This window comes from Cyanistes caeruleus, chromosome 35 (genome assembly GCF_971803275.1).
Source record: "Cyanistes caeruleus chromosome 35, bCyaCae1.hap1.1, whole genome shotgun sequence".
Classification (NCBI taxonomy): Eukaryota; Metazoa; Chordata; class Aves; order Passeriformes; family Paridae; genus Cyanistes; species Cyanistes caeruleus.
The window spans coordinates 840,576-867,135 of NC_141736.1; the positions used below are offsets into that span (position 1 = coordinate 840,576).

General features: G+C 65.1%; 5 protein-coding genes across 5 annotated transcripts; 3 read left to right on the forward strand and 2 right to left on the reverse strand.

Annotated features, from left to right (window-relative positions):
- The first annotated feature begins 480 nt into the window (after nucleotides 1–480).
- On the forward strand, nucleotides 481–5,619 carry GADD45GIP1 (GADD45G interacting protein 1). The gene is made up of 3 exons (XM_086871300.1): nucleotides 481–688; nucleotides 3,294–3,727; nucleotides 5,171–5,619. Exons 2-3 carry the CDS (start codon nucleotides 3,393–3,395, stop codon nucleotides 5,517–5,519), a joined length of 684 nt encoding a protein of 227 aa, XP_086727426.1. The 5' UTR covers nucleotides 481–688; nucleotides 3,294–3,392; the 3' UTR covers nucleotides 5,520–5,619.
- On the reverse strand, nucleotides 5,594–14,707 carry RAD23A (RAD23 nucleotide excision repair protein A). The gene is made up of 9 exons (XM_086871299.1): nucleotides 14,537–14,707; nucleotides 13,836–13,997; nucleotides 12,576–12,751; nucleotides 11,458–11,513; nucleotides 10,797–10,924; nucleotides 9,540–9,615; nucleotides 9,201–9,331; nucleotides 6,973–7,128; nucleotides 5,594–6,062 (listed from the first exon to the last, which is right to left on the reverse strand). Exons 1-9 carry the CDS (start codon nucleotides 14,657–14,659, stop codon nucleotides 5,949–5,951), a joined length of 1,122 nt encoding a protein of 373 aa, XP_086727425.1. The 5' UTR covers nucleotides 14,660–14,707; the 3' UTR covers nucleotides 5,594–5,948.
- A 392-nt stretch (nucleotides 14,708–15,099) lies between these two features.
- CALR (calreticulin) lies at nucleotides 15,100–18,417 on the reverse strand. The gene is made up of 9 exons (XM_086871301.1): nucleotides 18,262–18,417; nucleotides 17,235–17,336; nucleotides 16,928–17,131; nucleotides 16,747–16,841; nucleotides 16,447–16,656; nucleotides 16,076–16,189; nucleotides 15,845–15,988; nucleotides 15,669–15,761; nucleotides 15,100–15,578 (listed from the first exon to the last, which is right to left on the reverse strand). The coding sequence occupies exons 1-9, from the start codon at nucleotides 18,356–18,358 to the stop codon at nucleotides 15,393–15,395; spliced, it is 1,245 nt and encodes a 414-aa protein (XP_086727427.1). The 5' UTR covers nucleotides 18,359–18,417; the 3' UTR covers nucleotides 15,100–15,392.
- Nucleotides 18,418–19,000: 583 nt separating this feature from the next.
- FARSA (phenylalanyl-tRNA synthetase subunit alpha) lies at nucleotides 19,001–24,407 on the forward strand. The gene is made up of 13 exons (XM_086871285.1): nucleotides 19,001–19,329; nucleotides 19,398–19,535; nucleotides 19,611–19,709; nucleotides 20,333–20,451; nucleotides 20,904–20,996; nucleotides 21,081–21,209; nucleotides 21,300–21,415; nucleotides 22,878–22,962; nucleotides 23,060–23,159; nucleotides 23,568–23,736; nucleotides 23,823–23,900; nucleotides 23,978–24,092; nucleotides 24,193–24,407. The coding sequence occupies exons 1-13, from the start codon at nucleotides 19,180–19,182 to the stop codon at nucleotides 24,296–24,298; spliced, it is 1,497 nt and encodes a 498-aa protein (XP_086727411.1). The 5' UTR covers nucleotides 19,001–19,179; the 3' UTR covers nucleotides 24,299–24,407.
- A 250-nt stretch (nucleotides 24,408–24,657) lies between these two features.
- Nucleotides 24,658–26,503, forward strand: SYCE2 (synaptonemal complex central element protein 2). The gene is made up of 4 exons (XM_086871288.1): nucleotides 24,658–24,735; nucleotides 25,002–25,123; nucleotides 25,483–25,654; nucleotides 26,180–26,503. The coding sequence occupies exons 2-4, from the start codon at nucleotides 25,017–25,019 to the stop codon at nucleotides 26,372–26,374; spliced, it is 474 nt and encodes a 157-aa protein (XP_086727414.1). The 5' UTR covers nucleotides 24,658–24,735; nucleotides 25,002–25,016; the 3' UTR covers nucleotides 26,375–26,503.
- Nucleotides 26,504–26,560: the final 57 nt, after the last annotated feature.

The window sequence follows — 26,560 nt, forward strand, 5'->3', positions numbered from 1 at the left end:
CACGGGGTTGGGACCGTCCGGTTGTCTCGGAGGCCACGCCCACCGTGACAGAGGCCACGCCCATGGCGGGATGGGGCGTGGGGGACGCGAGGGGACACGCGGGGACACGGAGGGGACACGGGGGGACACGGGGGGACACGGAGGGACATTGGGGACATTGGGGACACGGAGGGACACGCGGGGACACGGAGGGGACATTGGGGACACGGAGGGACACGGAGGGACACGGGGGGACATTGGGGACGCGGGGGGACACGGAGGGACACAGGGGGACACGGGGGGACACGGAGGGGACATTGGGGACACAGAGGGACACGGAGGGACACGGGGGGACATTGGGAACACGGGGGGACACGGGCGGACACGGAGGGACACGGAGGGGACATTGGGGACACGGGGGGACATTGGGGACATTGGGAACATTGGGGACATTGGGAACACGGGGGGACACGGGGGGGACACGGGGGGACATTGGGAACACGGAGGGACATAAGGGGGGACATTGGGGACACGGAGGGACATTGGGGACACAGAGGGACATAAGGGGGGACATGGGGTGGCCGCCACCCCCTCTGCCACCATCGCTGTGACCCCGCAGGGCCCCTGCAGGTCCCCACGGGTGACAGGAGCGGCGGTGGCAGCGCCGGAGGTGACACAGCGCGGTGACAGTGACAGCGGCAGTGCCAAGGTGGGTCCGGTGCCAGCACCGGTGGCTCTGTCGTGACAGGGACAGTGCCAATGACAGCGACAGAGCCGTGGGGTGGTGACAGCGGCAGCGCCACGGCAGTGTGGGTGACACTGGCGGTGACACGGTGATGGCAGTGACATGGCAATGGCAGTGACACGGTGGTGACAGTGGCAGCGCCATGGCAGTGAGGGTGACACTGGCGGTGACACGGTGATGGCAGTGACGGTGACAGTGCCACGGTGGTGACACGGTGATGGCAGCAGTGGTGACACTGCCACAGCAATGGGGGTGACACTGGTGGTGACAGTGCCACGGTGGTGACACGGTGAAGGCAGTGATGGTGACACAGCGGTGTGGGTGACACTGGAGGTGACACAGTGATGGCAGTGACGGTGACAGTGCCATGGTGGTGACACAGCGATGGCAGTGATGGTGACAGTGCCATGGTGGTGACACAGCGATGGCAGTGGCGGTGACAGTGCCACGGTGGTGACACGGTGATGGCAGTGACGGTGACAGTGCCGTGGTGGTGCGGGTGACACTGGAGGTGACACGGTGATGGCAGTGCCACTGTGATGGCAGTGACAGTGACAGTGCCATGGCAGTGAGGGTGACACTGGCACTGACATGGTGATGGCAGTGATGGTGACAAGGAGATGGCAGTGACAGTGACAGTGCCATGGTGGTGCGGGTGACACTGGCGGTGACACGGTGATGGCAGTGGCGGTGACAGTGCCACGGTGGTGACACGGCGATGGCAGTGATGGTGACAGTGCCACGGTGGTGACACGGCGATGGCAGTGACGGTGACAGTGACAGTGACAGTGGCGATGGCAGTGATGGTGACAGTGCCACGGTGGTGACACAGTGATGGCAGTGACGGTGACAATGGCAATGGCAGTGACACGGTGATGGCAGTGGCGGTGCCACTGCGGTGCGGGTGACACTGGAGGTGACACAGCGATGGCAGTAATGGTGACAGTGGCAGTGACAGTGACAGTGACACAGCGATGGCAGTGACAGTGACAGTGACAGTGGCGATGGCAGTGACACAGCGATGGCAGTGACAGTGACAGTGGCAGTGACAGTGACAGTGACAGTGGCGATGGCAGCCGCGGTGACGGCGGAGCCTCATCTGTCATTCCGGCTGCGGCCGCGTCCCTCCGCCATCTGTCACCACCCGGTGCCAGCGCTGGCACCGCCGCTGTCACCCCTTCAGTGCCGGAGCCTCCGCCGCCACCGCGGGGTGACACCGGAGGGGACCCGGCTTTGGGGACCGGGGGTGTCCCCGGGGGGGGGTGGCACCGCGGGGGTTGGGGGGGGGACACGGGGGGGACACAAAAGCCCCGCCCCGCCGGGCCCGGGAGGGGACAGCGGGGACAGGGGGGTGGCGGAAGAGCCCGCGTGTCCCCCCCGCTCCCCCCGTGTCCCCTCGGTGTCCCCACCAGCTGCTCGGGGACCCCCCGCGCCAGATGTGTCGCTGTCACCGGCTGCGGCCGCAGATGGAGCCGGGCTCGGGGGGGGGGGGGCGCGGGGCTGTCGCGGCATGTCGCGATAGGCGCTGTCACCTGGGGAGGGGACACGGCTGTCCCGGGAGTGCCCCCCCCCCACCCCCCCCACCCCCGCCAGGAAATTCGGGGCTGGGGGAGGGGCGGGGGGGGGTGGGGCAGCGGGACCGGGAGAATTCGGGAACTTCGCAATCCCCAAAATCGGCCGAAACCGCCCCAGAACGGGGCCCCTCCCGCTGGCCGGGCTGAGGGGGCCCCGGTTTCACCGGCGGAGGGGGAAAGGCGGAGCCCCGGATCCCGGGGGGCCCAGCCCGTTGGACCCCCCCCCCTCCGGAGAGGCCCAGGGAAGCTTTTGGGGCGATTTCGGGGGGTTTTGGCTCAGCTTCCCGGCAGATTTTCGGCGGCTGCCGAGGCCTGGAAGCCATTAGGGCTCCCCCCCCCCTCCTCCTCCCACCCCCGGCCCCCGGCCAGAACGGGCGGGGGGGTCCCGGTGCTCCCCTCCCGCCCCCCCGAGGGGCCCCGCCGGGAGCGGCCCCGCCGCCTCCACCGAGCCCCCTCCCCGTTTATGCCGCTCCCGGCTGGAGCACCGGGCGGGCGGGCGGGGGGGGATCCCCGGTAATGGGGGGGGTCCGGGGTGCGGGCGGCGGGCACGGAGGGGTTAACGGCGCTTGGCAGCGGCCCCGGGCTTGGCGGCGGCTGAAAAGGTTTGGGGGGGGTTGGGGGGGGTTTGGGGGGGTCCGCCCCCAGCCCAGCCCCCCCCCCACACGTGGGAGGAGCCGAGGGGTCGCTGGCAATGTGCTCCCCCCCCCCTCCCGGTGCAGCCGCCCCCCACGGAGGAGCCGCGTTCCCCCACCGGGGTCCCCCAAATCCTCCCGGGACCCCCGGGATGAGCCCCCCCACCCCGCCCGGTGCTCCCCGGTTCGCCCTGAGCTGCTCTGAGGGTCCCGCTGGGGTCCCCTGAACCGCCCCGGGATCCCCGGAAAGCCCCCGGGACCCTCCCCCGGTCCCCGCTGATCCCCCCCGGGTCCCCCCGCGACCCCCGGCCCGGGGCGCCCCCGCTCTGGCTCCGCCCCCAACCAGAATGACCCCGCCCACAGGCACGCCCACAGCATTAACCACGCCCCATTTAGACCCCGCCCATTAGCTCCCGCCCACGCCTCCGGTCGCTCTGACGTCATTTCCGGCGCGCGCTCAAGATGGCGGCGCCCTTGCGGCGGGCGCTGCTGGCGCTGGGCCCGGCCCGGTCCCGGTTCCCGGTGTCGGTGCCGCTCCCGGCGCGGCCCTACCGGGCGGATCCGCTCCGCCGCCGCCCAGGCCCGGCCCCGGCGGACCTCGATGATCTGCGGGCGGCCGCGCGGCGGTTCGGGCGTCTCGGGGAGGCCTCGGGGGTGGCGGTGTGGCGGCTGTGGCCGAGCCCGGAGCAGCTGCGGGAGTTGGAGGCGGAGGAGCGCGAGTGGGACCCGGCGCTCCGGGATGTGGAGGCCGAGCTGGATCGGCGGGAGCGGGAGGAGGCGCGGCGGAGAAAGGAGAGGTGAACCGGGAGCGCTGGGAACGGGACTGGGAGCGCTGGGAACGGGACTGGGATGAACCGGGAGCGCTGGGAACGGGACCGGGAGCGCTGGGAACGGGACTGGGATGAACCGGGAGCGCTGGGAACGGGACCGGGAGCGCTGGGAACGGGACTGGGATGAACCGGGAGCGCTGGGAACGGGACCGGGAGCGCTGGGAACGGGACTGGGCTGAACTGGGAACGGGACTGGGCTGAACCGGGAGCGCTGGGAACGGGACCGGGAGCGCTGGGAACGGGACTGGGCTGAACCGGGAGCGCTGGGAACGGGACTGGGCAGCGGGACTGGGATGAACTGGTCCAGAACTGGGAGCCTCGGCCCTGTCCGGCTCCCCGGGCGGTACCGGTAGATTGGGGAGGGGTCTCAGGGTGCCTCAGGGGGGTCTCAGGGGGGTCTCAGGGGGTTTCAGGGGTCTCAGGGGGGTCTCAGGAGGTTCAGGGGGTCTCAGGGGGGTCTCAGAGGGGTCTCAGGGGTCTCAGGGGGGTCTCAGAGGGTCTCAGGGGGTCTCAGGGGTTTCAGGGGGTCTCAGGGGGGTCTCAGGGGGTCTCAGGGGTCTCAGGGGTCTCTCTCCCCAGGGAGGAGCTCCAGGCCCGCAGCCTGGCGGCGATGCCGGTTGATTGGGGAGGGGTCTCAGGGGGGTTTCAGGGGGTCTCAGGGGTTTCAGGGGTGGTCTCAGGGGGGTCTCAGGGGGTCTCAGGGGGGTTTCAGGGGGTCTAAGGGGGTCTCAGGGGTCTCTCTCCCCAGGGAGGAGCTCCAGGCCCGCAGCCTGTTGGCGATGCCGATGGATTGAGGAGGGGGTTTCAGGGGTCTCTCCCCTGGCAGATTGGGGAGGGGGTCTCAGGGGGGTCTCAGGGGGTCTCAGGGGGTCTCAGGGGTCTCTCCCCCCAGGGAGGAGCTCCAGGCCCGCAGCCTGTTGGCGATGCCGGTTGATTGGGGAGGGGTCTCAGGAGGTTCAGGGGGTCTCAGGGGTTTCAGGGGGTCTCAGGGGTCTCAGGGGGGTCTCAGGGGTCTCAGGGGGGTTTCAGGGGGGGTCTCAGGGGGTCTCAGGGGTCTCTCTCCCCAGGGAGGAGCTCCAGGCCCGCAGCCTGTTGGCGATGCCGGTTGATTGGGGAGGGGTCTCAGGAGGTTCAGGGGGTCTCAGGGGTTTCAGGGGGTCTCAGGGGTCTCAGGGGGGTCTCAGGGGTCTCAGGGGGGTTTCAGGGGGGGTCTCAGGGGGGTCTCAGGGGTCTCAGGGGGGGTCTCAGGGGGTCTCAGGGGTCTCTCTCCCCAGGGAGGAGCTCCAGGCCCGCAGCCTGGCGGCGATGCCGGTTGATTGGGGAGGGGTCTCAGGAGGTTCAGGGGTTTCAGGGGGGGTCTCAGGGGTCTCAGGGGGGGTCTCAGGGGGTCTCAGGGGTCTCTCTCCCCAGGGAGGAGCTCCAGGCCCGCAGCCTGGCGGCGATGCCGGCCCGCGTGGCCGCCTGGCGCCGGGAGCGCGAGGCCGCCCGGGAACGGGCGCGGGCGGACGCCGAGCGGCGGCAGCGGCTCCTGGCCGAGGCCGGGCTGGGGGGTCTCCCCCGAGCCGGGACCCCCGCCCGAGCCCCGGGCCGGGCCCAGGAGGTGCTGGAGGAGCTGGAGCGGCGGCAGAGGCAGGAGGAGAAGCGGCGGCGGCGGCAGCAGCGGGAGGACGCGGCTCGCAGCGCTCTGGCCGCGGCCGAGGAAGCGGCGGCCGCGCTGTCGCCCCCGGGACCCCCCAAAACGGGCGAGGAGACCCCCTGAGCCCCTCCCCCACCCGCGGGAACCGCTCCTCGCCATCCCCCGGGATAAAAAAAGCAGCGGGACGGGGCTGGAAATGGGTTTAAAACTCTGCTTTTAATCTTTTTGCCGCCCGTTTCGGTTGTTCCGCGGCGCCGCCCCCCCCGCCCCCTCCCCTCCCCCACCCTCCCCTCCCCCACCCTCCCCTTCCCCGGGGCCTGACAGGGAGGGGGAGGGGTCGGGGCCAGGAGAAAGCGGGTGCTGAGACCCCCCCCCAAAACCAGGAGAGGCTCCCCCTGCTCCCAGGGGGGTGTGGGGGGGGGTGGGGGGGGGTGGTCCCCATCCCCCGCCCCCTCCCCCAAAAAAAACCTCAGGGGCTCGGATCACATCCTCACCCCTCCCCCACAGCGCGGGGGGACCTCCCCCCCACCCCAAAAAGCGGGGAGGGGTCTCTCAGTCGTCGTCGAAGTTCTGGCTGAGCAGGAAATTGGCCGCCAGGTTCTCGTTCTTCTCGCAGGCGAAGTAAGCCTGGATCACCAGGCTCTCGGGAAAGCCCAGCGCCTTCAGCTGCGGCACACAAAGGGTTAAACCTCGGCCCCCAGCCCCTCCCCGAACACCCCCAGACTCATTTTGGGGGGTCCCTTTAATCCTCGTCCTCCTGGGATGGTTTAACGCTGAGGTTTGGTGATTAAAATTCTTGTTTTTGGGTCGTTTTAAGGCCTAAAAATGTCGTTTTTCGGTGGTTTTTTTTGCTCTTTGTGCTGATCTCGACCCCAAAATCTCATTTTTTCATCATTTTTTTGCTCTGGGCACTGATCACAGCCCCCCATTCAAATCAAAAATCTTAATTTTCCATCAGTTTTTTGCTCTTTGTGCTAATCCCAACCCCAAAAATCTCATTTTTTCATCATTTTTTTGCTCTGGGTGCTGATCACAGCCCCCCACCCAAATTAAAAATGTCATTTTTCCATTAATTTTTTACTCTTTGTACTAATCCCAACCCCAAAATCTCATTTTCCCACCAATTTTTTGCTAATCCCAATCCCAAAATCTCATTTTCCACCGATTTTTTGCTAATCCCAACCCCAAAATCTCATTTTCCACCAATTTTTTACTAATCCCAACCCCAAAATCTCATTTTCCCACCAATTTTTTGTTCTTTGTGCTAATCCCAACCCCAAAATCTCATTTTCCACCAATTTTTTACTAATCCCAACCCCAAAATCTCATTTTCCCACCGATTTTTTGCTAATCCCAACCCCAAAATCTCATTTTCCACCAATTTTTTACTAATCCCAACCCCAAAATCTCATTTTCTGCCAATTTCTTGCTAATCCCAACCCCAAAATCTCATTTTCCCACCCATTTTTCACTCTGGCTGCTGCCCCCACCCCCCCACCCACCCCCACTCCTCCCCCCCCTGTGGATTTTGGGTTGAAATCCTGACATTTTTGACCCGAAATGTGATTTTCCTCACCCTCTCTATGGCTTCTTTCTCCTGCGGGGTGACCTGGATGTAATTCATCTGCGGGGTCTCGTCCCCGATGGCGCCCACCTCCCCCTCCAGCTCGCCCAGCTCGCCCAGGGGTTCGTTCAACATCTGGATGAACTGCTCCTGGTGCTGGCTGATTTGCTGGGGGGGTGGGCACGGCGGGTCAGGGGGGCTGGGGGCTTCTTGGGGGATTTTTTTGGGAATTTTTTGGGATTTTTTGGGGATTTTTTTGGGTTTTTTTGGGGATTTTTGGGGATTTTTTTTGGGATTTTTGGGGATTTTTTGGGGATTTTTTTGGGTTTTTTTGGGGATTTTTTGGGGATTTTTTGAGGATTTTGGGGGTTTTTTGGGAATTTTTGGGGGTTTTTTTTGGGGGGATTTTTGGGGGTTTTTTGGAGGATTTTTGGGTTTTTTTGGGAATTTTTGGGGGGGATTTTTTGGGGATTTTTGGGGATTTTTTGAGGTTTTTTGGGGGGATTTTTTGGGGATTTTTGGGGATTTTTTGAGGTTTTTTGGGGGGATTTTTTGGGGATTTTTGGGGTTTTTTTGAGGTTTTTTGAGGGGATTTTTTGGGGATTTTTGGGGATTTTTTGGGGGATTTTTGGGGTTTTTTGGGGTTTTTTGAGGGGATTTTTGGGTTTTTTTTGGGGATTTTTGGGGATTTTTTGGGGATTTTTTGGAGGATTTTTGGGGTTTTTTGGGTTTTTTGGGGATTTTTGACGTTTTTTTGGGATTTTTGGGGATTTTTTGGGGGGATTTTTGGGAATTTTAGGGATTTTTTGGGAGGATTTTTGGGGTTTTTTTGGGAATTTTTGGGGATTTTTTGGGGGTTTTTTTGGAATTTTTTGGGGTTTTTTTGGAATTTTTTGGGGTTTTTTCGGGAATTTTGGGGGTTTTTTTCGGGAATTTTTGGGGATTTTTGGGGGGGATTTTTGGGGTTTTTTTGGGAATTTTTGGGGTTTTTTGGGGGGATTTTTGGGGTTTTTTTGGGGGGGATTTTGGGGTGGTTTTTGGGGTGGGTTTTGGGGGAATTTTTGGGGTTTTTTTGGGGGATTTTGGGGTGTTTTTTGGGGTTTTTCGGGGGGATTTTGGGGTGTATTTTTTGGTATTTTGGGGTGTTTTTGGGGTGTTTTTTGGGTTGTTTTGGGGTGTTTTTTGGGGGGATTTTGGGGTGTTTCTGGGGTGTTTTGTGAGGATTTTTGGGGTGGTTTTGGGGTGGTTTTGGGGTGTATTTTGGGGTGTTTTTCGGGAATTTTTTTGGGGTGTTTTTTGGGGTTTTTTTGGGTTTTTTTGGGGTGTTTTGGGGTGTATTTTTGGGTGCGTTTTGGGGTGTATTTTGGGGTGTATTTTTGGGTGTTTTTGGGGTGTTTTGGGGTGTATTTTTGGGTGTTTTTGGGGTGTTTTTGGGGTGTATTTTTGGGGTGTTTTTGGGGTGTATTTTTGGGTGCGTTTTTGGGGTGTATTTCTGGGTGTTTTTGGGGTGTTTTTGGGGTGTTTTTGGGGTGTTTTGGGGTGTTTTTGGGGTGTATTTTGGGGTGTATTTTGGGGTGTATTTTTGGGTGTATTTTTGGGTGTTTTTGGGGTGTTTTGGGGTTTTTTTGGGGTGTTTTTGGGGTGTATTTTGGGGTGTATTTTTGGGTGTTTTTGGGGTGTTTTGGGGTGTATTTTTGGGTGCGTTTTGGGGTGTTTTGGGGTGTATTTTTGGGTGCGTTTTGGGGTGTATTTTGGGGTGTATTTTTGGGTGTTTTTGGGGTGTTTTGGGGTGTATTTTTGGGTGTTTTTGGGGTGTTTTTGGGGTGTATTTTGGGGTGTATTTTTGGGGTGTTTTTGGGGTGTATTTTTGGGTGCGTTTTTGGGGTGTATTTCTGGGTGTTTTTGGGGTGTATTTTTGGGTTTTTTTGGGGTGTTTTGGGGTGTATTTTTGGGTGTTTTGGGGTGTATTTTGGGGTGTTTTTGGGGTGTGTTTTGGGGTGTTTCTCTGTGTTTTTGGGGTGGTTTTGGGGTGTGTTTTTGGGTTGTTTTGGGGTGTATTTTGGGGTGTTTTTTGGGGTGTATTTTGGGGTGTATTTTTGGGTGTTTTGGGGTGTTTTTGGGGTGTATTTTGGGGTGTATTTTTGGGTGTATTTTTGGGTGTATTTTTGGGTGTTTTGGGGTGTATTTTGGGGTGTTTTTTGGGGCGTTTTGGGGTGTATTTTTGGGTGTTTTTGGGGTACCTGGAGCAGCTGGGGGTTCTCCTGGCCCAGCTGCTGCAGCAGGGCCGGCAGCAGCGCCGGGTTCTGTTGGATCACCTGCCGCATGTTCTGGAACTGCGGCTGCTCCCGCAGGAACTCCAGCGGGTTCTCACCTGCGGGGGGCGTGGCCAACAGCTGAGACCCCGCCCACATTACCATATATGGAAAAAACCCCCCCACACCCCCCACACCCACTCAGGCCATGCCCAAAAGTAGGCGTGCCTAACCCAGGCCACACCCACATGATGAATAATGATTGGTCAGGCCGATGAGGGGGTGTGGCCGTTGGGGGCGTGGTCTCGCCAAGCCACGCCCACTGACCTTCGGGCGGGGGCTGCTCCGGGGGGCGGGACTCCTGCACGGGCGGGCGCTCGGGCTCGGGGCTGCCGGGGATGCCCTGGGGGGGTCACGGGGGTCAGCAGAGCCCCCCGAGACCCCTCCCCAAATTCTGATCATTATCAGGGGTCAGCAGAGCCCCCCGAGACCCCTCCCCAAATTCTGATCATTATCAGGGGTCAGCAGAGCCCCCCCTGAGACCCCTCCCCAAATTCTGATCACCCTCACAGGGTCAGCAGAGCCCCCCGAGACCCCTCCCCAAATTCTGATCACTGTCAGGGGTCAGCAGAGCCCCCCCCGAGACCCCTCCCCAAATTCTGATCACTGTCAGGGGTCAGCAGAGCCCCCCCCTGAGACCCCTCCCCAAATTCTGATCATTATCAGGGGTCAGCAGAGCCCCCCCCGAGACCCCTCCCCAAATTCTGATCACCCTCACAGGGTCAGCAGAGCCCCCCGAGACCCCTCCCCAAATTCTGATCATTATCAGGGGTCAGCAGAGCCCCCCGAGACCCCTCCCCAAATTCTGATCAGTGTCAGGGGTCAGCAGTGCCCCCCCCGAGACCCCACCCCAAATTCTGATCATTATCAGGGGTCAGCACTGCCCCCCCCTGAGACCCCTCCCCAAATTCTGATCATTATCAGGGGTCAGCAGTGCCCCCCCGAGACCCCTCCCCAAATTCTGATCATTATCAGGGGTCAGCAGTGCCCCCCCCGAGACCCCTCCCCAAATTCTGATCATTAACAGAGGATCAGCAGAGCCCCCCGAGACCCCTCCTCAAATTCTGCTACCCTAAACCCATCCCAAAATCACCCCAGGACCCCTCAGAAGCCCCCAGGACCCACCCTAGAAGCCCCCAAGACCCCCTCAGAAGCCCCCAGGACCCCCTCAGCAGCCCCCAGCCCTCCCCAGAAGCCCCCAGGACCCCTTTAGCAGCCCCCAGCCCCCCCCGGGACCCCCTCAGAAGCCCCCAGGATCCCATAGCAGCCCCCAGGACCCCCTCAGCAGCCCCCAGCCCTCCCCAGCCCCCCCCGGGACCCCCTTAGAAGCCCCCAGGACCCCCCCAGAAGCCCCCAGGACCCCCCCAGGACCCCCCAGGACCCCCCCAGAAGCCCCCAGGACCCCATAGCAGCCCCCAGGACCCCATAGCAGCCCCCAGGACCCCCCAAGAAGCCCCCAGGACCCCCTCAGAAGCCCCCAGGACCCCCCCAGGGCCCCCCAGCCCCCCGAAGCCCCCTCCTCACCGTCAGCAGGTACTCCACGGCGCGGTGAGGGTTGTTGTAGCTGGCCCTCAGCGCGGCCACCACGCGCTCCCGCTCGTAGCCCATGGACACGATCTCCGACAGCATCGTCTCGTACTCCGAGCCCGTCACTGCCGGACCCCCGCCCCAAATCAGCCGGGAGAGACCCCCAGCCCGCCTCCCATCCCCCGCTGGGACCCCTGAAACCCCCCCCACAACCCCAAAACTTCTCTTTTCCCCGAAAATCCTCTTTTGCCCCAAAACGAGGGTCCCGAATCTCAAGCCCCCCTACCCCGGTTCCAGCCCCAGGGGAGCCCCCAAACCCCCCCAGGAGCCCCCAAAGCCCCCCCAGGAGCCCCCAAAACCCCCCAGGAGCCCCCAAACCCCCCCCAAGAACCCCCAAAACCCCCCAGGAGCCCCCAAACCCCCCCCAAGAACCCCCAAAACCCCCCAGGAGCCACAGAACTCCCCCAGGAGCCCCCCAGGAGCCCCAAACCCGCCCAGGAGCCCCCAAAGCCCCCCCAGGAACCCCCAAACCCCCCCAGGAGCCCCCAAACGCCCCCGGGAGCCCCCAAAGCCCCCCAGGAGCCCCCAAACCCCCCCCCAGGAGCCCCCAAAGCCCCCCAGGAGCCCCAAACCCCCCCCAAAGCCCCCCAGGACCCACCGAGGGTGGAGGCGGCGTCGGCCGAGCGTCCGGAGCTGCCCGGGGGGGGAACGGAGCTGCGAGGGGGGAACGATGCAAGGGGAGCTCCAAATGTCCTGTGAGCCCCCCAAAACCCCTCCAGACCCCCCCCAAATCCCCTGTGACCCCGCCCAGACCCCCTGTGACCTCCCCAAAATCCCATGAGCCCCCCAAAACCCCTCCAGACCCCCCCCTAAATCCCCTGTGACGCCCCCAGACCCCCTGTGACCCCCCCAAAATCCCATGAGCCCCCCAAAATCCCTTCCAGACCCTCCCCAAATCCCCTGTGACCCCCTCCAGACTCCCTGTGACCCCTCAAAACCCCTCCAGACCCCCCGAAAAACCCCTCCCTGTGCCCCCCAAACCCCCTGTGACCACCCCAAACCCCTCCCTGTGCCCCCCAAACCCCTTCCCGTGCCCCCCACCCCCCAAAACCCCACCCAGACCCCCTATGACCCCCCCCAAACCCCTTCCCGTGCCCCCCAAACCCCCTGTGACCCCTCAAAACTCCTCCAGACCCCCCCCAAAACCCCTCCCTGTGCCCCCCAAACCCCCCCATGACCCCCCCAAACCCCTTCCCGTGCCCCCCAAACCCCCTCTGACCACCCCAAACCCCCCGTGACCCCCCAACCCCTCCCTGTGCCCCCCAAACCCCCCCCAAACCCCTCCCTGTGCCCCCCAAACCCCCCCATGACCCCCCCAAACCCCCTCTGACCCCCCCAAAACCCCTCCCTGTGCCCCTCAAAACCCCTCCAGACCCCCCCAACCCCTCCCTGTGCCCCCCAAACACCCCTGTGCCCACCCCAGACCCCCCCATGACCCCCCCAAACCCCTCCCTGTGCCCCCCAAACCCCCTGTGACCCCCCCAAAACCCCTCCCTGTGCCCCTCAAAACCCCTCCAGACCCCCCCAAACCCCTCCCTGTGCCCCCCAAACCCCCTGTGACCACCCCAAACCCCCCCATGCCCCCCCCAAACCCCCTCTGACCCCCCCAAAACCCCTCCCTGTGCCCCTCAAAACCCCTCCAAACCCCCCCAAACCCCTTCCCGTGCCCCCCAAACCCCCCAAAACCTGCTGCCCCCCCCCAGCCCCGTTCCTCACCCCGCTGCGGGCTCGGCCAGGGCGAGGGCGGGGGGGTCCTGGGCCGGGGGCTCCTCGCTGGGGGCGGCCGGAGGGGGAGGGGCGGCGTCGGCGGCCGGGGGGGGCCCTGGGGGGGCTGCGGGGGGCTCGGAGGGGGCTCCGGCCTCGGGGGCTGCAGAGCCCAGAGCAGACTTGGCCTGAAAAGGGGGGGAGGGGAGGGGTTGGGGATCCCCTGGGACCCCCCCCGAGAGCAGCCAGAGGAATGGGAGACCCCCGCCCACCCCCGAAACTGCAGCTCAGAGCCCCCCCAGGCTCCAAAATCACCCCCAAGGACCCCTCGGGGTACCCCAGAGACCCCCAAGGACCCCTCAGACCCTCAATAAACCCCCCAAACATTCCATGGGACCCCCAAGGACCCCTCGGGGTTACCCAAGGACCCCTCAGACCCTCAATAAACCCCCCAAACATTCCATGGGACCCCCAAGGACCCCTCGGGGTACCCCAAAGACCCCTCAGACCCTCAGCAAACCCTCCAGACCCTACATGGGGACCCCCAAGGACCCCCCAGGGTTCCCCAAAGACCCCTCAGAGCCTCTCCAAACCCTAAATAGAACCCCCAAGGACCCCTCAGGGTTCCCCAAACCCCCCCAAGGACCCCTCAGGGTTACCTAAAGCCCCTCAAAGACCCCTCAGGGTTCCCCAAACCCCCCCAAAAGACCCCTCAGGGCTCCCCCCAGGTCCTCTGGGACCCCCAGGGTTCCCTAAACCCCCCCAAGGACCCCTCAGGATTCCCCAAACCCCCCAAAGATCCCTCAGGGTTCCCCAAACCCCCCCCAAGGACCCCTCAGGGTTCCCCAGACCCCCCCAAGGACCCCTCAGGGTTCCCCAAAGCCCCCAAGGACCCCTCAGGGTTCCCCAAACCCCCCCAAAGACCCCTCAGGGCTCCCCCCAGGTCCTCTGGGACCCTCAGGGTTCCCTAAAGCCCCCCAAGGACCCCTCAGGGTTCCCCAAACCCCCCAAAGATCCCTCAGGGTTCCCCAAACCCCCCCAAGGACCCCTCAGGGTTCCCCAGACCCCCCCAAGGACCCCTCAGGGTTCCCCAAAGCCCCCAAGGACCCCTCAGGGTTCCCCAAACCCCCCCAAGGACCCCTCAGGGCCTCTCCAAACCCTAAATAAAACCCTCAGAGACCCCTCAGGGTTCCCCAAACCCCCCCAAAGACCCCTCAGGGCTCCCCCCAGGGCCTCTGGGACCCTCAGGACCCCCTCCCCAGGAGGTTCCACCTTGGTCACCATGACCACCACGAAGTTTTTCTCATCGATGCGATACTCCCGGATGGGGACGTCGTCGCTCAGGATCTTCCCGGCGTAGATGAGTTTCTGCCCCGCCACGGGGAAGGCGTCGCTGCCTTTCTCAGCCTCGATTTTCTCCTTCAGCGCCCGCACCTGAGGCCCGGGAGAGGGGTCAGGGTACCCCAAAAACACCCCCGGAGCTCTCAGTGCCCCCCCTGCCCTCCTCCTCGGCAAATCCAGGGGGTTAAATGGAGGAAAATGAGGGAGGAATGATGAATATTCATGAGGGGGGTGGTTTAAAATCGCCTCTGAAACTGCAGCCGAAAGGGGGGGAAAATAACGGGGACCCCACCCCGAAATAAAAGGTGGAGAGCTCATGGGGCGGCAGCAAAGAGAGAACGACCCCCCAAAAATGAAGGGTGGGAGCCGCCCCCCTCGGCCGGCAGCTTCATCCCCCCCTAAAACTGGGGAGAGGGGCACGGGGAGCGCCCCCTCCCCCCAAAACGGGGCTCAGGGGCAGGCGGAGCTGCCGCCCCCTCCTCACCCAGCTCCATCCCGGCCCCGGAGAGCCCCGGGAGGGGCCGGGACCCCCTGAGGGAGGCGCGGGGTGAGGGGAGGGGAGGGGGGCGAGGTCCGGGCCCCGCCCGCGCCCCCCCCCTCCCCCCCCCGCGGGGGCTCCGCCGCGGCCTCACCGTCTCGTGCGGCTCCATGCGGATCTTGAAGGTTTGCTGCTGCAGCGTCTTGAGCGTCACGGTCACCGCCATGGCGGGACGGGGAGGGGGCGGCGGCGGCTGCTCCCGGCGGCCCCACAACATGCAACTCACGCCGCCGCCATCTTAGGCGGCCCCGCCGCTTCCGCCGCGGCGCCGGAAGTGCGTCACGGCGCCCGCGCGCGCGCCTCGCTCCCGCCCTTAATCCCCACACACCCCCCCGCCCCGGGGGGGGGGAAAAGTTCTTGTCACGTGACACCGGAACGGGGGGAGGGGGCATTCCCTGATCACGTGACACCGGAATAAAAGGGGCGGCGACGGGACGAGGATCGCGAGTCACGTGATGCAGGAAAACCCCCCCGCGCGCGGGGGCCCGCCCTCGGTCACGTGACGCGGGCGAGGGGTTAAAAGCGCGCGGGGGGGGAAGAAGAAACCCGTCCCGCGGTCACGTGACGCGCACGGCGGCACAAAATGGCGGCGGCCGCAACATGGCGCGGGCGGAGAAGGGGGGAAAAGGAGGAATAAAAGAGGAGGAAGCGGCGGCGCCGGGACGATCGTTAATTTAATAGAAACCGGATCGCGACAACCCCCCGTACAGTCCCGTGCGACACCGCCGGTGCTTCCCCCACCCTCCCCCCGACACCCCACTGCACCCCTCCCCAACCCCCGGCGCTGGTCCTGAGTCCTCGCCCCGCGGGGCGCCCGGTGCCGGTTGGGTCCCGGCCGGGCCGGTTCGGTGCCGGCGCGGTCGCGGCTTCCCCCGGGGCCCGCGGGCGGCGGCGCCCATAGAAAAGAGTCCAGGTCTCACAGAGACAGAACGGTCCCCGCCGCAGGGCCCTCACAGCTCGTCCCGCGGGGCCGCCTCCCCCTCCTCGGGCTCGGCCTCGGGCTCCTCCTCATCCTCGTCTTCCTCGTCCCCATCGCCCTCATCGTCCCCTTCCTCGTCCTTCTGCTGCTTCTCCTCCTCCTCCTGCTTCTTCCGCTGCTCCTCGTCCTGCTGCTCCTTCATCTTCCTCTCCGCCTCCTGCGGGAGGTCACGGCGGGGTCACGGGGGGTGGGGGGCTCGGGGGGGGGTTTGGGGAGGGGTCCCGGGGGTCTCACCCCCTCCCTTTACCTTGGTGGCCCCCCAGGTCTCGTTGCCGATCTCCTCCGCCAGCTTCTCGTCGTCCGTGATCAGGAAATTGTCGAAGATGGTGCCCGACTTCACCTGTGGGGACGGGGGGAGTGAGGTGGGGAGGGGTCCTGCAGCTCCTGGGGACCCCCCCGGCCGCTCCCGGGGCCCCCCCGGACCTGCCAGAGGTCGAGGCCGATGACCCCGAAGCTGTCGTAGGAGTAGAGCAGCGGGTCCGGGCTGTACTCGGGGTTGTCGATCTCGGGGTGCACCCACTTGCCCTTGTAGTCGGGGTTGTCGATCTGCTGCGGCCTCCACTCGCCCTGGGGGGGCACAAAACGGGGTTCAGAGAGGCCACAGCCCCTTCCCCGACCCCCCACAAAGCGCAGCCCCCCTGCCCAGGCCCTCACCTTGTACTCGGGGTTCTGGATCACGGGGGGCTCCCACTCCCCGTCCATCTCCTCGTCCCAATCCTCCGGTTTCTTGGCGTCGGGGTCGGGGATGTGCTCGGGTTTGTCCCAGTCCTGCAATGGGGTTTTGGGGAGGGCTCAGGGGGCTGCTGGGGCCCCCCCAGGATGCTCTCACACGCCTCTCCAATCTCCCTCAATTCCCCAAATTTACCCAATCCCATTCCCCCCCTAACCCTCCCAGGGGATTTTTACAATCCCCCCCCAAAACTGGAGACCCCCAAGTCACCCCCAGACCCTCCCTAAACCCCCCCAGAGCTCCCCCAAACCCCATCAAGGCACAATCCCACCCCTGACCCCCCCCTTTTCCCCACCTCAGGTTTGGTGTCCTCGGGGTCATCGATCTTGGCCCTCTCGTCCCAGTCCTCGGGTTTCTTGGCCTCGGGGTCCTTGATCTTTTTCGGGGGGAGGAAATCCCAATCCTCCTCCAGGCTCCCCGACTCCACGCGGGCGTTGTCGATCTTCACCTCGTACGTGTTGTCCGGCCGCACCACCAGCGTGTACAGGTGGGTGAACTCATCATCCTGGGGGCACGGGAGGGGGCTCAGCCAGACTGGAGACCCCCCCCCAAAATTGGGAGAGACCCCCCCCCAAACCCTTCCCCACACACCCACCTTGCAGCGAATATCTTTATTGATCAACACGTTCTTCCCTTTGTAGTTAAAAATCACGTGGACCTTCTTGGTGCCTGGGCCGCAGATGTCGGGGCCTGGGTGGGTGGGGGGGACACAGAGGGGGTCAGGGAAGGGGTCCAGACCGCCCTGAGAGGGGCTGAGGAAGAGGAGGAACACCCACCAAACATGATGTTGTACTCGGAGTCGCCGTGCATGTCCTCCTGGCTCAGGCTGGCCGGGAAGAGCTTGACGTAGCCGCCGCCGCAGTCGATGTTCTGCTCGTGCTTGACGGTGAACTGCACCACCAGCGTCTTGTCGCGGTTGCTGAAGGGCTCGAAGCGCGAGGACAGGGCGTAGAACCGGGCGTCCTGGCTTGTCTGGATCCCTGAGGGATGCGGGGCGTGGTGGGCAGGGTGGAAAATAAAACAAAAAACCCCCACCCTGGAGGTTCTTCCTCACCTGGCGCGACCCTCAGCCGCCCCACTCACCTTTGTCCTTCTCGGCGTCGCCGTAAAATTTGCCGGCGGTGAGGACGAAGCGCCCGTAGTCGGGTTTGTGCTTGGATTCCACCCACCGGCGGGTCCAGGCCTCTGTGTGAAAGCGGCAGCAAACTTGAGTCCTCCAGGCCTGCCCCCCAAAAAACTCCTGCTGCCCCCCAGGAGCTCGGGGCGGGACGGATTTGGGGTTCCGGGGGGGAAGGGAAGTGCTCCAGGAACCGGCTCCACGTGGGTGCTGTGCTCCTCAATGTTCTTTTCCTGCTGCTTTTCCTCTTTTCCTGCTGCTTTTCCTCTTTTCCTGCTGCTTTTCCTCTTTTCCTGCTGCTTTTCCTCTTTTCCACCTGCTCAGCTCTGCTTGGGGGCTGACCCTGAGCCCCCCTACCCTGTCCCACCGGTGATCCCCCACCTTTCCTGCCCAGGGAGACGCCTCAGACCCCCCCTCCCACCTGTCCCAACACCCACCTGTCCCCACACCTGAGCAGTGGCCTCCTGCACCCCCCGTCACCTCAGGGAGCTCAGGGGGTCCCCCCATTCTCTCCCCTCACCCAACACAGAACGATCCCGTCCCTTTTCCCCTCAGAAATCACAGCAAGGTCCCACTCCTCTCCCATCACAGAACAGAGAAAAATTCCCACATTCTTTCTATGAAGAAAATATTAAGATTTCTCCATTATCTCCTAAAAGTACACGAGTGGGGGGGGGGGGGGGGGGTCACTCATTTCTCTCCCCTCAGAGAACACAAGGGGGTCCCCCATTTCTCCCCCCTGAAGTCACAGGGGGTCCCCCCGTTCTCTCTCCTCACGGATGACAGGAGGATCCCCTCGTTCTCCCCTCAGAAAAGACGGGGTGGTCCCTCCATTCTCTCCCGTCACAAAACACAAGAGGGTCCTCCCATCCTCTTGCCTCCCCCTCAGACTCCCCCCCAGCCTCCTCAGGCGCCGCCCCCCCAACCCCCTACCCTCAGGAGCCCCCCCTCAGGCCCCGCCCTCAGGGACCCCCGCCCCGGCCCCTCCCTCACCTCCATCCCCGAACTCCTCGCGGAAGAACTGGGTGGGGCCGGCGGCCGCCAGGAGGGCTCCGAACAGGACGGGGGCGAGGACACTGAGGGGGCTCATGGCGGGGGGCGGGGGGAGGTCAGGCCACACTCGCTCCGTCCGTCCCGGCCCGGCGCCGCCCGGCACTGCGGAGGGGGGAGGAGGTGCCGCTGCCTTTTATCCTCCCGCCGCCCCTCGCCCCGCCTCCGCCGCCCTGCCATTGGCCAGAGCCCGCGCGCGGCCCTCTCCCATTGGCCGCCCGCCCGCCGGCCGGCGGCGACGGCGCCCCCGAACGTTGGCGTCCCAGATGGCCGCTTCCCATTGGCTGAGCGCGGCGGCCAATGAAGAGCGACCACGCGTTCGGAGGGAGACGCCCCCCCGCCCCCCGCCTCGCTCCCGGGGTCACGTGGGGCGCGCGCTCTTAAAGGGACAGGCCTGGCAGTAGTGGGGGGGTGAGGAAATTTGAGGCGAAATTGGGAATCTGGGGAGGGAGCAACGCAGACGCGGCCCGGGGGGAGTCTCCTGCTCTCCTTTGCCGTCACGTAGCGCCGTGACGTGGTGGCGAAGTCGTTGATTAAGCGGTGTCACAGCAGGTGTAGACACAAGGGAAGCGAACTCAGGCCGGGGGCTGCTCTAATGAAGCCCTGGGCGGCATCAGCCCTCTGTGGGGCAGCTTCGCGCTTCATGACGTCATTGCGCAGCCTCGTGACGTCACGGCGCCGCTCGCGGCCGCCAGTGCCACCGCGCCACACTCAACATGGCGCCCACCACGCTCTGCACGGGGCCCGCGCCACACCCAAGATGGCGGACGCGCCACACCCCCCCTCTTCCTTCCCGGTGAGGCAGCGGCACTTCCGGCCGCCCCGGGATCACTTCCGGCGGCTCCGGCATCACTTCCGGCCATGGCGCCGAGCGTGGCGGAGCGGCTGCTGGAGCGGCTGGACCAGGCCGGCGGTTCCGGGGGGCTCTGCAGCGTCCAGGCCGCCGCCGAGCTCGGCGTGGACCACCAGACTCTCGTGGGCGCCGTGAAGAGCCTCCAGGCGCTGGGCGAGGTGCGGGCGGCGGGGCGCGGGGGAGCCCCCGGGCGCCGCTGCCGGTGCTGATGCCGGTGCCGGTGCAGGTGATCGAGGCGGAGGCGCGGACGGCGACGCGATGGGAGCTGAGCCCCGAGGGCCAGGAGGTGCTGCGGGACGGCAGCCCCGAGGTTCGGCTGTTCCGGAGCCTTCCCGAGGAGGGGCTGCCCCAGGGCGAGGCCGTGGTGGGTACCGGGGGCACCGGAGCGGCGGCACCGGCGGCGGGCGGCGCGTCCCTCACGGCCGCTGTGTCCCCGCAGAAGCTGCCCGGGGGATCCTTGGGCTTCAGCAAGGCCATGGCCAACAAGTGGGTGCGCCTGGATAAGGGAGCGCCCGGCGGTCCCCGAGTGCTGCGAGCCGTGAGTGGCCCGGGAGGGAGGGACGGGGGGCACCGGGAACCGGGAATGGCCCGGGGGGAGGGACGGGGGGCACCGGGAATGGCCCGGGGGGGAGGGACGGGGGGCACCGGGAATGGCCCGGGGGGGAGGGACGGGGGGCACCGGGAACCGGGAATGGCCCGGGGGGGATGCACGGGGGTCCTTGGGATGCAGGAATGTCCCGGGAAGGGATGGACGGGGGTCCCCACGAACCGGGGGTGGATAACCGGGGGTCATCGAGAACCGGGAATATCCCGGTGGGGGATTCACGGGGGTCCCCAGGAACCGGGACTGTCCCGAGAAGGGATGGATGGGGGTCCCCAGGAACCGGGGGTGGATGCCCGGGGGTCCCCAGGAACCGGGACTGTCCCGGGAAGGGCTAACCGGGGGTCCCCGTGAACCGGGAGTGGCCCGGGGGGGATGCCCGGGGGTCCCTGGAATGCGGGAGTGGCCCGGGAAGGGATGGACGGACGTCCCCAGGAACCGGGACTGTCCCGGGAAGGGCTAACCGGGGGTCCCGGGGGTCCCCGTGAACCGGGCAGAGTTTGGGGAGGGGGCTCCCTGGATGTGGGGGGATCCCGAGGGTCCCGGCTGGGCCCCCCCAGGTGCCCTCGGTGCAGGACACGGTGCAGGAGCACCTGGGACAGGTGAGGGCGGGGGGAGCCCAGGCCCTGCCCGAGCGCGACCGCGCCGAGCTCAAGAGGAGGAAGCTGCTCCTGGAAGTGTGAGTGAGAAAAAAATATATTAATAAATTAATTAATATTAAAAAAATTAATAAATGAATATTTTATTACTTCTAGACTGCACAATTCTATTCGTTAACGCTTTTTTTATTACCTGTGGATTTATCGGTTTTCATTTCGGGTTTATCTTTATTCTTTACTCTTTTTTGTTATTTTTTTGTCCAAACTGGGAACATCCAACTTCTCTAAAGGGCCACAAACTCAAACCCCCATCTGAGCCATTTTCAAACCCTTTTTTCTTCCGTTTGTTGAAGTTTATCGAGTTTAATCTCAACAAAATCAAACTTTAAGGCTCCGGTTAAAGACTCGGCGCAAAACCCGCCCGGGCGAAACGTTAAATAAAAGAAATACCGAGTTAATTAATGCAATTAACGCTAATTAAAGCGACCAAGGAGGAATTAGGGATTCTGAATCGCTCCCAACGCCCCCTCAGGACCCTCAAATCCTTCTGGATCCGCAAAGGCAGCGCCTTCAGCACGGCCGTGGCGCGGCCGGAGACGGAGCTGACCCCGGAGATGATCGCCACGTGGGTGTCACCCCCCCCCCGACCCCCCAGGAGCCTCTGTCACCTCGGGGTGTCCCTGCCGTGACCCCCTGACCCCTCCTGCAGAGGCTCCTGGCGCCGCCTGCCCTTCAAACCCTACAATTTCTCCTCGCTGGGGTTGCCCCCGGCCTGCGGCCACCTGCACCCGCTGCTGAAGGTGCGCTCGGAGCTGCGGCAGATCTTCCTGGAGATGGGGTGAGTGGGGGGCTCGGGGGGGCTCTGAGGTGGGGGGAGGGGTTTTCTCCACCGTTCTGAGGTGGTCCTGGACCCCCCCACTCTGCCCAGGTTCACGGAGATGCGCACGGGTAACTTCGTGGAGAGCTCCTTCTGGAATTTCGACGCGCTGTTCCAGCCGCAGCAGCACCCGGCGAGGGACCAGCACGACACCTTCTTCCTGCTGGGTGGGCAGCTGCTGACCCCCTGCCCCTCACCTCGGGACCCCTCTGGACACCCCCAAACCCCCCTGACCCCTCAGTGCTCACCCCAAACCCCCCTGACCCCCCTGGGGCTCACCCCAAACCCCTCCTGACCCCTCAGTGCTCACCCCAAACCCCCCCTGACCCCCTGGTGCTCACCCCAAACCCCTCCTGACCCCTCAGTGCTCACCCCAAACCCCCCCTGACCCCTCAGTGCTCACCCCAAACCCCCCTGACCCCTCAATGCTCACCCCAAACCCCCCCTGACCCCTCAGTGCCCACCCCAAACCCCCCCTGACCCCCCTGGTGCCCACCCCAAACCCCCCTGACCCCTCAGTGCCCACCCCAAACCCCCCCGACCCCCCTGGGGCTCACCCCAAACCCCTCCTGACCCCTCAGTGCTCACCCCAAACCCCCCCTGACCCCCTGGTGCTCACCCCAAACCCCTCCTGACCCCTCAGTGCTCACCCCAAACCCCCCTGACCCTCCTGGGGCTCACCCCAAACCCCCCTGACCCCCCTGGGGCTCACCCCAAACCCCCCCTGACCCCCCTGGAGCTCACCCCAAACCCCCCTGACCCCTCAGTGCTCACCCCAAACCCCCCCTGACCCCTCAGTGCCCACCCCAAACCCCCCTGACCCCCCTGGGGCTCACCCCAAACCCCCCCTGACCCCTCAGTGCTCACCCCAAACCCCCCCTGACCCCTCAGTGCCCACCCCAAACCCCCCTGACCCCCCTGGGGCTCACCCCAAACCCCCCTGGGGCTCACCCCAAACCCCCCCTGAGCCCCCTGGTGCTCACCCCAAACCCCCCCTGACCCCTCAGTGCCCACCCCAAACCCCCCTGACCCCCCTGGGGCTCAGCCCAAACCCCCCTGACCCCCCAGTGCTCACCCCAAACCCCCCTGACCCCCCTGGTGCCCACCCCAAACCCCCCCTGACCCCTCAGTGCCCACCCCACTCTGACCCCCAAAATCCCTCTGACCCACCACCAGTCCCCCAAAACCCTCTGAACCCCCACAAACGCCCCTAAAAAACCCTCCAGACCCCTCCCCTTCAACTTGGGACCCCTCTGGACCCCCCCAAACCCCCCTGACCCCCCCGGTGCCCACCCCACTCTGACCCCCGAAATCCCTCTGACCCACCACCAGCCCCCCAAACCCCCTGAACCCCCTCAAACGCCCCTCAAAACCCTCCAGACCCCTCCCCCTCACCTCTGGACCCCCCCAAATCCCCCTGATCCCCCTGGTGCCCACCCCAAACCCCCCTGACCCCCCGCTGCCCGCCCCACTCTGACCCCCAAAATCCCTCTGACCCACCAGCAGCCCCCCAAACCCCTCTGAACCCCCACAAACGCCCCTCAAAACCCTCCAGACCCCTCCCCCTCACCTCTGGACCCCCCCCCAAATCCCCCAGACCCCTCCCCTCACCTTTCTTCCCCCCCCCAGACCCCGCTGAAGCCCCCCAGCTGCCCCCTGGCTACTTCTCCAGGGTGAAGAAGGTGCACTCGCAGGGAGGCTACGGCTCACAGGGGTGAGACCCCGACCTCGGGGGGCGGTCCCGGGGGGTCCCACGTGTGTCCCCCACCCCCCTGAACCCCCTTTGCGTGTCCCCCCCCCACCCCAACCAGGTACAGGTACGAGTGGAAGGTGGAGGAGGCGCGGAAGAACCTGCTGAGGACCCACACCACGTCAGCCAGCGCCCGCGCCCTGTTCCAGCTGGCACGGCAGGTCTGGGGGCTTTTGGGGGGTCTGGGGGCTTTTGGGGGGTCTGGGGGCTTTTGGGGGGGGGGGTCTGGGGGCTTTTGGGAGGGTCTCGGGGCTTTGGGAGGGTCTGGGGGCTTTGGGAGGGTCTGAGGGCTTTGGGAGGGTCTGGGGGCTTTGGGAGGGTCTGGGAGCTTTGGGGGGGTCTGGGGGCTTTGGGAGGGGTCTGGGGGCTTTGGGGGGATTACAGCCACGAGGGGGAACAGATGATTTTTTGGGGGATCAGTGAGTTTGGGGTTTGGGGTGCTCACAGCCGAGTTCGGGAGGCTCAGCGTTATTCGGGGCGAGGCTCAGGACGCCCGGAGCAGTTTGAGGTGGGATCAGAACAATTCTGGGGAGGGGTCTCACGCCTGTTTCCCCCCCTCCCCACGCCAGGAGAAGTTCACCCCGGTGAAATATTTCTCCATCGACCGCGTGTTCCGCAACGAGAGCCTGGACGCCACGCACCTGGCCGAGTTCCACCAGGTCGAGGGCGTCGTGGCCGACCGGGGGCTCACCCTGGGCCACCTCATGGGCATCCTCAGGCAGTTCTTCACCAAGCTGGGTACACGGGGAGGGGGACACTGTGAGACCCCAGACCCTTTTCACCTGCCCCTCCTGACCCCCCCCCTCCTCTCTTTGTGCCCCCAGGGATCTCGCAGCTGCGTTTCAAACCCGCCTACAACCCCTACACGGAGCCCAGCATGGAGGTGTTCAGCTACCACGAGGGTGAGGAGGGGGGTCCTGGGGGTCTTGGGGGGATTCTCTTATGGGTGGGGGTCTCATCCTCGTTCACCTCGCCCCAGGGCTGAAGAAATGGGTGGAGGTGGGAAACTCGGGGGTCTTCCGCCCCGAGCTGCTGCTGCCCATGGGGCTCCCCGAGAACGTCTCCGTCATCGCCTGGGGGCTCTCGCTGGAGCGGTGAGTGGGGGTCGTTTGGGGTGGGGGGGGGGGGATAGAGAGGGGGTGACCCCCGCTGTGGGACCTCCCCCCTCCTCCCTCCTCATCCCATCTCCCCCAGACCCACCATGATCAAATACGGCATCAACAACATCCGGGAGCTGATGGGGCACCGAGTCAACCTGCAGATGGTCTACGACAGCCCCATGTGCCGCCTGGACGTGTGACCCCCACCCCTCTTCCTCCTCTTCCTCCTCCTCCCCGGGGGTCCCCTCATTTTGGGGAGGGGTCTCATCCCCGGGGGTCCCCATCCCCAATAAAGCGCTGTGCCCTGTGTGTGTCTGTGTGTGTGTTGGGGAATGGGAGAGGTGTGGGGTGGAGTTTATTGTTACCTCCTGGCTTCTCACGGCGCTGGAGACCCCCGGGACCCTCGGGACCCCCGGGACCCCCGCCCGGGACCTTCCCGGGACCCCCGCCCGGGACTTCCCGCCTTTCCCGCCACTGCCTTTTGCTGGCCGGCGATTGGCCCGCGAAGATGTCGATCATCCCCTGGTCTCCAATCAGCAGCGCCGGTGTGTGAATGGCGGGCGCTGATTGGGCGGCGGAGGTTCCCGCCCAGCAGGCTGCCGTGAGGGCGGTGTGAGGGGAGGCTGAGGTGTCCCGGGTATGGCCCCCGCGATCGCGGCCCCGCGCCCCCAACCCACCCCCGGCACCCGGCCCGAGCCGGGCTTAGTGCCCCCAACCCACCCCCGGTACCCAGCACGACCTCGGGACCCCGGCCCGAGCCAGGCTTAGTGTTCCCAACCCACTGCCGGGACCCTCTCCTGGGTCGGGCCTTGCGCCCCCAGCTCACCCCCGGACCCCGGCCTGGGGCAGGGGCTGCAGCAGCCCCATCCCAGCGGGCCCAACTCGGGGGTCCTTCCCCTGCAGCTCCCCGGAGCAAGAATGTCGCGGGAGGAGCCTGAGGGTCCCGAGCTGGAGGTAGCAGCGGGCGACAACCCCTTCCCGGAGGGACCGGGTGCGGACGAGCCCCCCGGCAAGGACCTAGACTGGTACCCCCTTCACCCTGCGCCGCGATTTTGGGTGAAAGTGGAGAAAAAAGAGCCGTGGGGGATGCCCGAGTGGTGACGCATGTCACCCCGAGTCAGAGCGTTAATTAGAGGGTAACTCTCAATTAACGGGACCGACAGTGCTGTCGCAGCCCGTGGAGGGGGGATCCCTGTCCCCATGCGAGCCATGCCCGTGGTGGGGCGGAGATGTCCCTCACCCCGTCCCCGTGCGGTCCCTGTCCCTAACCCCGTCCCTGTGTGATCCATGCCGCTGCTGGAGGGGTCCCTGTCGCAGTGGGGTCCATGGAATGTCCCTCTCCCCTCCCCGCACCGCTGAGGGAGGCTCCCGTGTTCCTGCCGAGGCCGGACTCGGAGCCAGGGCTGGGTCCCCGCGCCTCCGTGTTCTTCGCCTCGCTGGAAGCCGGCGTGGGGAGGCTGCAGCAGCGGGCGCAGGACCTCTGCAACCGCGTCAACGACAACCGCAAGGAAGACCAGATGCTGCTGAGCAGCCTGAGGGAGACCCTCCTGCTGAAGGTAGGACCGGAGGGGGCCGCGACGTTCCTTCCCTTCCCTCCCGGGGCACGGGGAATCGCGTTGTTCCGCCCGGTTTGACGGGAGAAGGGAGGCAGAGCCCGGGCAGGGCAGGCAGCTGCGGAGCCCGGCCGGGGGGAGCCCCCCGAGCCCCCTCGGGGGTGGCTGCAGCTGCCTCCGGCCCCGCTTCCAGCGGCCCCCGATGTCCCCCCGATGTCCCCCCCTTGTCCCCACGCTGCCCTCGCGCCGGACTTCGCTCCCGCCGATGTCTCCACAGCCGGGGGGGTGGGGGGCGGCCGGGGGGGTCCCCAGGCCCCCGCGCAGATGGCGGCCCGGCCTGGCAGCTGCGGCCCGCGCTGACCCGGTGCTCGGTGGCCACCGCGACCGGCGCCGCGGCTACCGGGGCGCAGCTGGCGGCGGCCGGGCCAGGCCGGGAGCGGTGCCAGCGCGGGCGGGCGCAGCTGCCCCCCGGCCCCGGGGACGGCGGCCGTGCCAGCGCCGGGACGAGCCGCAGCCCCGCTCGGGCAGGTCTCGGAGCTGGCGGAGCAGCTGGAAGAGCGGCTCTTCCACAACTACGGCTACCACAACGAGCTGATCCAGGAGCGGCTGCGGGCTCTGACCGAGGTGATGGAGAGCATGGAGGAGATACAGGCGGAGCTGCGCAATATCTGCCGCACGGTTGAGGAGGTTTATCGGGATCTCTGCCTGCAGCCCGAGGCCTGAGAGCACCCCCAGACCTGAGCGGGACTCCCCCTCCCGCTTGTGCCGGGCCAAAGGGGGATTTTGACCCCAAAGGGCTTTTCTGTTGCTGTTGGTGGTTGGAACAAATAAAAGGCTGAAGCCGACCCAAAAGCTGGATGTGGAGGGGCTGCACCGAGTGGGACCCCCCGAGGGCAGAGCTGGGTCCTG

Bases quoted from the DNA above. Each gene is read 5' to 3' on its own strand.
- GADD45GIP1 (XM_086871300.1), top strand. From the start codon at position 3,393: ATGGCGGCGCCCTTGCGGCGGGCGCTGCTGGCGCTGGGCCCGGCCCGG. The intron at 3,728-5,170 runs GTGAACCGGGAG...CTCTCTCCCCAG, and splicing joins GCGCGGCGGAGAAAGGAGAG to GGAGGAGCTCCAGGCCCGCA.
- RAD23A (XM_086871299.1), bottom strand. From the start codon at position 14,659: ATGTTGTGGGGCCGCCGGGAGCAGCCGCCGCCGCCCCCTCCCCGTCCC. The intron at 13,998-14,536 runs GTGAGGCCGCGG...CCCGGGCCTCAG, and splicing joins GCATGGAGCCGCACGAGACG to GTGCGGGCGCTGAAGGAGAA. The intron at 7,129-9,200 runs GTACCCCAAAAA...CCACCCCCCCAG, and splicing joins AGAACCCCCAGCTGCTCCAG to CAAATCAGCCAGCACCAGGA.
- CALR (XM_086871301.1), bottom strand. From the start codon at position 18,358: ATGAGCCCCCTCAGTGTCCTCGCCCCCGTCCTGTTCGGAGCCCTCCTG. The intron at 17,132-17,234 runs GTGAGTGGGGCG...CGCATCCCTCAG, and splicing joins CGACGCCGAGAAGGACAAAG to GGATCCAGACAAGCCAGGAC. The intron at 15,989-16,075 runs GTGAGGGCCTGG...GTGCCCCCCCAG, and splicing joins TCCAGAACCCCGAGTACAAG to GGCGAGTGGAGGCCGCAGCA.
- FARSA (XM_086871285.1), top strand. From the start codon at position 19,180: ATGGCGCCGAGCGTGGCGGAGCGGCTGCTGGAGCGGCTGGACCAGGCC. The intron at 20,452-20,903 runs GTGAGTGAGAAA...ACGCCCCCTCAG, and splicing joins AGGAAGCTGCTCCTGGAAGT to GACCCTCAAATCCTTCTGGA. The intron at 22,963-23,059 runs GTGAGACCCCGA...CACCCCAACCAG, and splicing joins GGAGGCTACGGCTCACAGGG to GTACAGGTACGAGTGGAAGG.
- SYCE2 (XM_086871288.1), top strand. From the start codon at position 25,017: ATGTCGCGGGAGGAGCCTGAGGGTCCCGAGCTGGAGGTAGCAGCGGGC. The intron at 25,124-25,482 runs GTACCCCCTTCA...GTTCCTGCCGAG, and splicing joins CCCGGCAAGGACCTAGACTG to GCCGGACTCGGAGCCAGGGC. The intron at 25,655-26,179 runs GTAGGACCGGAG...CCGCTCGGGCAG, and splicing joins GGGAGACCCTCCTGCTGAAG to GTCTCGGAGCTGGCGGAGCA.